The sequence below is a fragment of the Elephantulus edwardii genome, unplaced genomic scaffold, assembly GCF_000299155.1.
Source record: "Elephantulus edwardii isolate Elephantulus edwardi_28Jun2011 unplaced genomic scaffold, EleEdw1.0 scaffold00009, whole genome shotgun sequence".
NCBI lineage: Eukaryota > Metazoa > Chordata > Mammalia > Macroscelidea > Macroscelididae > Elephantulus > Elephantulus edwardii.
Window position 1 is genome coordinate 26,414,079 of NW_006399759.1, and position 6,567 is coordinate 26,420,645.

Sequence of the window (6,567 nt, forward strand, 5' to 3'; positions counted from 1 at the left end):
TGGGGTAATGGGAGCAGGTATGTCAGAGATAGTGAGGTCGGCACAAGATAGAACAGAGTTTAGGGCACTTGTACATAGGGGTTGCTATGAGTCACAAGTGACTCAGTGGCACATAACAACAGTCAGACAAATCAAGAAAAAAAGAAAGGCACAAATTACTAACATAAATAGAAGAATCATTACCCATAACTGATCCCATGAATATGAAAAAGATAATAAAGGAATATATAATGCTATGTCCACTAATTTAATAGATGAAATGTAACAACTCACTGAATGACTAAAGATCAAAGAAGAAACAGATATGGGTTTATTAAAATTATCTACTAAAGAAATGGAATCAATAATAAAACAGTGTGCCAAAATAGAAAACAACAGGACATTAAAAGGCAAAGAAGGCCCCATCCTAGAAGATTTCTGAAAATGGAGAGAAGAAAATGAACAAGACCAAGGGAAAAGGAAAAGTTAGAAATTTCAAGGTTAACTCATAGAAACTGAAAGGATCCTTTCTTTTATTCTTCAAGGTTGAAACAAAAGACCAGAAAGAAAGTAAATTATTGATCACTGACCATTTTTTCCCTTAAGATTTTTCATAAAATTAATGAAATCTAAGCTTCTAGACTCCTCATACCTGACAAGCCATCCACGAAACTACCATCAGGTTTGCCTGCTAAATAGCATTCATTAGAGGAGCAAATTGAGGCCCAGAATTCAACCTAGCATAGACAAATTTTTATTTATGCTTTATGGAGTGAGTAATTACTGTCTTCTAGTATTGAATCAGGTGCCAAAAACTTAAAAAGGAATAAAGAGTGTGCTGGCTAGAGAAGTAAGCGTGCCAGGCAGACAAAACAGATACGTAAATAAAAGAGTAACCTTAAAATAAGGAGATAAAGGATTTAAAATCCAGATCTCTTGCATATACCAAGACCATTCAGTATTTGTGATGAATCAACAATCAAGGAGCAAGCTCAGATCCTCACTGGCTTTCTGATAAACTAATTAAAGAAGAATAGCTATGGGGACTCTGGTAGTCTAATGGTAAGGAGCTGCGCTGCCATACCAAAAGGAGGCAGTTCAAAACCACCAGCTGCTCTGTGAGAGAAGGATGGACAATTACCTCCTATTCAATATACTGAAAACTCACTGGAGGGTCAGCTATGAGTCAGTTACCACTGGATGGTACACAACAACAATAAGCTATTGATCTGGACCTATCCCTTCTGGGTTTTGACAATTGTCTATTCCTTTGGAGACTTTTCTCTTTTTTTTTTGACTCAAAAATTTCATAGAATTTTCTGTGTAGGAATTACCCTAAGAAGTGTATATAAACAAAGTAATTTCATTTTCACTGCTATGAGTTTTACAGAGAAAAGGAAGCAGTAAGAGAGACAGATTGATTTTAAAGGACTAGTTCAGCGTTTGGTAGTGGTGGGAGGGAAGGCTGGTAAGTTCAAACTCCATCGGTCAAGTGACAGACTGCAATCTGATGATGTCCCAGAATCTGCAGGGCAGGCAACAGGAAGTGTGAAAGGGCGAGAGTTCTGGCAAGACATCTACTGTATGTACTTCAAGTGGAGAAAGAATTAAGCTCAAAGAAGCTTCATTTCTTTCTAAGGATTTTTAACAGACTGTATGAGACCCACCCGCATTGTGGAGGGTAATCTGCTTTACTTCAAGCCTCCTGAATTAATCAGTGTGAATACATCATCGCAACATCTAGATCAGTATTTGACCAAACAACTGAACCATCACAAGCGTACAATAAGGAAGTCTGGTGGAATTGTTGGTAGAGAGTTGTGTTGATAACTCAAAGGTGGCATCTCTATGGCCACCTAAATCCAGCAAGAGCTCTTCAGAAGAGCAATGGGCAAGCTCCTCTCATGTGATTTACAGCCTCCAAAAACTGCAGGAGGGCCAGCTATTAGTTGGTTCCAACCTGACAGCAATGAGTGAGTAATTGTATAATACTGTTGTTGTGTGCCATCAAGATGAAATCTACTCATACTGACCTTCAAGTGGAGTTTCAGAGGTTGTAATTCACACAGGTGGAGATTGCCCCTCCTTCTCCTGAAGAGTGGCTGATAGATTCAAAGTGCATGCCTTTGGGATTGCAGTGCAATTTCTTACCACGAGGCCTCCAGAGAAGATATTTGTGCTGGTCTCTTACAGCACTAATAAAACAGGAAACAGAAACTTGGACAAGTTAAGCACTTAAACAAAAACCATACATTGGGGTGCTTTTAACCCCAGCTTTCTTGCCACTCTTTTGCTTCACTTTCTCCCCAGAAACCCAGTCCGAGTCCCCTTCACATCCACCCAGAGTCAACGTAGAGCCCTTCCATTTAACAGAGCAGGATTTCAAGTCATACATACCACTTACTTTCATCGAGTATGAGTCATGTGTCACAGTTTTAAAAGGGGGAGGTAAAAAAGGATTCATTAAAAATGTTTAAAATCTGATCCTTCTCGGTGTTCGCCATGGCCCGAGGTCCCAAGAAACACTTAAAGAGAGTTACAGCGCCTAAGCATTGGATGCTCGACAAGCTAACAGGAGTTTTTGTACCTCATCCATCAGCGGGTCCCCACAAGCTCAGAGAATGTCTTCCTCTTATAATATTCCTACGCAATAGGCTCAAAAACGCACTGACTGGAGATGAGGTAAAGAAAATATGCATGCAGCGCTTCATCAGAGTGGAAAACAAGATTCGTACAGATATCACATACCCTGCTGGATTCATGGATGTTATCAGCATTGAGAAGACAAGTGAGCATTTCCGCCTCATCTATGACACCAAGGGTCGTTTTGCTGTTCACTGTATTACAGAAGAGGAGGCAAAGTACAAACTGTGCAAAGTGAGGAAGATTTTTGTGGGTACAAAGGGAATCCCACACTTGGTGACTCATGATGCTCGAACCGTTCGTTACCCAGATCCACTCATCAAGGTGAATGACACAGCAGTGATTAATTTAAGAACAGGCAAGATAACCGACTTCATCAAATTTGACACTGGCAATGTGTGTATGGTGATTGGTGGAGCAAATCTTGGCCGCGTTGGTGTGATCACCAACAGAGAAAGACATCCTGGTTCTTTTGATGTTGTGCACGTGAAGGATGCCAACAGCCACAGCTTTGCCACCAGGCTCTCCAACACTTTTGTCATCGGCAAAGTACTTCCCACGAGGGCAACCAGGACCAGCATAAACTTCATGAACTGGTGGTACATAGTCCTCACAAAAAAGGAAGCTGATGGATGTCACCGCTAAAAGGCTCTACTGTTGTTCCAGTAATCAGTCAAGAAGTTCCATCATTCTTGGGGTTTCATAATTATTGTCTGGGGTATTTTCACTCTTCTTAGTAAAAAGAAAATTAATTTGGAAAAAAAAAATGTTTAAAATGTCACATGCAGCTTCTGCAATGTTTTGTTTCGCCTGGGGACACAGGTCACTGAGATTCAAGGAAAGGGCTGCTCTTCAGACCTGAAGTTTCGGAAGAATCTGAATTGAGTACGGTGTAAATAGTTGGGATTATTAAGAAAGAGATTAGTAGAAAACATTCCCTAACTCCTAGTGTTGTTATTATGTATTGTCAAGTCAGTACTGACTCAGCCGGCTCTCTCACAGGGAGTAAATCACATAGGAGATTTCTCATATTTCTCCTGGGAAGCAGTTAGTAGATCTGAGAGCACTTCTTGCCACTGACCCACTAGAGCTCGCTCTGTCCCACAAAGCTGACAGAATCTCACTCCCTCCGACGGGGAAACTCTGGTGGCCTACTGGTAAGGAGCTGCTCTGCAATCCCGCACGTGGTTCAAATCTACCAGCTGCTTCACAAGAAGAAGGATGGGCAATCTCTTGCAGTGTGATTGAAAACCCACCAACGTCCAACAATGGGTTAGTTCTGACTCGATGGTATACAACAACAGCAACATCCTGGGAACTTCCAAGCCTCTCCTTTCTGGCATAGATAGTCTCAAAATTATGTCCTTGTATTGTGTCAAGGTTTTCTACATCATCCTTATTCTTTTCCCCCTAGAAGGCCTTGTCTTCACACAGAGGATGTTGTCTCCTTCAGGAAGCCCATCCTACACCCAGGCTAGGTGAGTGGTCCTTCCTGCGCACTGACCACATGGTACATACCATGCAGGCTTTGCCCCTCCCCCGGCCTGTCACTTTGTGGTACTATAGTGGTATGAATGTTGCTATGATGCTGGAAGCTATTTCACTGGTATTTCAAACACCAATAGGGCCACCCATGGTGGATAGAGTTCAGAGGCTCTTCCCACAGACTTCGACTAGGAAGGAAGGTCTAGAAAGAGTATCTGAAAAGTAGCCAAGCTTCTATGGATCACCACAGAATATTGTCCAATATAACACTGGGAAAAAGAGCCCCTAAGTTTGAAGATACTCAAAATATAAAGCATACCACGTTTGTGAAAAGATTGCAGGATGGGCAACATTTTGTTTCGTTGTGTATGGAGTCACTATGGGTTGGAGCTGGTTCTACAGTAACAATTCCGTGCTTGTCTGCCTTTCCTCCCTAGCCTGTGAGCTTCCTGAGAGCAATGACTGACTTTTGACCTCTGTCGCCCCAAAACTGAGCCAGTGCCTAGTTCAGAGCAGATGTCAAATAAAAGTTGGCTAACCTGAGTCACTCCACCCACAATCTATACACACATATTCCTATCCTCATTTTTAACTCCTTTCTGCTACTGGAGACCTGTCCATCATTCTATATTTTCACATAGAAGTTTGGGCTAAGCAAAAGAGGTTAAGGAGATTAGCATCAAGTGGGTATTTTTTTAATAGGCACAATAATTTGGTTTTTTAATCTCAAATATTTTGAATGGCCTTGAAGATGCTAGCAAAACGCAAGCCCCACAAGGAACCATTTCAGTATCACAGAGCAGCCGTTTCCCCGTTCCCGTATGTGAGCGACTGGAAACTGAAGTGCAGATTCTCCCTCTCCACCTCCCAAGAGGATTTTCCAGTCTCCCATAGCTGATTGGCGCCAGGGAGGGAGAGCCCCCAGTGCTGAGATGACAGGAAGCCGGGTGGCATAATCTGTCCTCCACCCCACAAAAGACAGGAAATCCAGAGCTGAAGGTTGAAAATCTGACCTCAGTTCACCCCTGCATTGTGTTAGGCCCAGAATGAAAGAATGGACTGCACAAAGGCCTCTAAAGAAAGCGATTAGGGCCTGGCCCCCATGGCGAGGGAGAAATGAGACACTGCCCAGCCCCACGAGGCTGGATGGAAGCCTTGTCCACAGCCGAGCGGCTCCTGAAGACGGCCTGGTGCTACCTTCCCAGAGATCCCTGGGAAGGGGCACCCATCAACTCCTCCAAGGGATCCTGGAGCTGGCTCAAGCCAAGTCAGGCTCCTCGGGTACAATGGGGAGACTCAGCACAGACCTTTGTCCTCTGCTCAGCAGGCCCCAAAGGAGAAGGGGCGGTGAAGTGGAAAGAGCAGGGCCAGAGACCTACGTGCTGTTCCCAGTTCTGCCATCCGTGTGGCCTCCTTTATCCACCTGTACTGGCTCAGCTTCAGCTTCCCCACTTGTCATGTGAGAATGAAAAATGCCTACCCACCTGCAAAGGAGCCCTTCGCAAAAGCCTGGTTAAGGGTCGGGCTAACGGCAAGTTTACTCTGCAGGGTAAAGATGAAGCAATTGGCTCTATAAAGATTTCTGGCATTGGACACCTTAGAGAACAGTTCTATTCTGTCCTGTAGGGTCACTTGAAGTGGGTTAGGGTCAAGGAGCCCTAAGTGACACAACACAACAGGGAGCTCTGGTGGCCCAATGTCAAGAAGCTGTGCTGCAATCTCAAAGGCACAAGGTTCAAATCTACTAGCTACTGTTCCTTTATCATGACTACAACCTAGAAAAGCCTTTGGCATTTGGGGTCACCATGAATCAGAATCAACTCTAGGAACCTCACAACACACACACACACACACACACACACACACACACACACAGTCAAATGAACTAATAATGGATAGCAACCATCCTTAAAGCCTGTGTTTATGCTTTTCTGTTTCCACACTCCTTTGAGGATTTCAGTTTCAATTTACCTTCATTACAACATTGTGATACTGCTATTATTAGGCATTATCACCACTCCCTTCTACAGATGAGACCATTGACCTTAGAGATATCAAATGTTGATGCAATACAATAGAGAGGAAAAGTAAGTGTGTACAGACCTATTGTAGCACTGTCTCCAAGGATCTGGGTTCTGCTTAGTCAGGCTGGCATCCGAGACTGTTGGTCTGCCACTTTCTTAATGGCAAGGCCCACCTCCGAGAGCTCTCTGTGGCACCATGTGCCTCACACGGCCACACATGCCGTGCACTCTGCCAGGCCACACATGCCGTGCACTCTGCCAAGAAGGTTGGCGGACACGATTGAACTGGTAACAGACAAAGCCAAGAAGCAAGAGCTGGGTCCTGAAGATCTAGCCTTGTCTACTCAGGTTTTGCCTGGGGTCTCTTAGCTAATTGAGTCATTTTGTTTTTAAACAGTGATATTGTTATGCTGTTATCATGCTCTGACGAGGCTGA

At 43.8% G+C, this 6,567-nt stretch overlaps 1 protein-coding gene across 1 annotated transcript; it reads left to right on the forward strand.

Moving 5' to 3' along the window:
• Window positions 1-2,481: 2,481 nt before the first annotated feature.
• LOC102848863 (40S ribosomal protein S4-like) lies at window positions 2,482-3,267 on the forward strand. The gene has a single exon (XM_006880727.1). It carries the CDS (start codon window positions 2,482-2,484, stop codon window positions 3,265-3,267), a length of 786 nt encoding a protein of 261 aa, XP_006880789.1.
• The last annotated feature ends 3,300 nt before the right edge of the window (window positions 3,268-6,567 follow it).

Excerpts from the sequence above, each read along its gene's own strand:
- LOC102848863 (XM_006880727.1), top strand. The coding sequence starts at position 2,482 with ATGGCCCGAGGTCCCAAGAAACACTTAAAGAGAGTTACAGCGCCTAAG.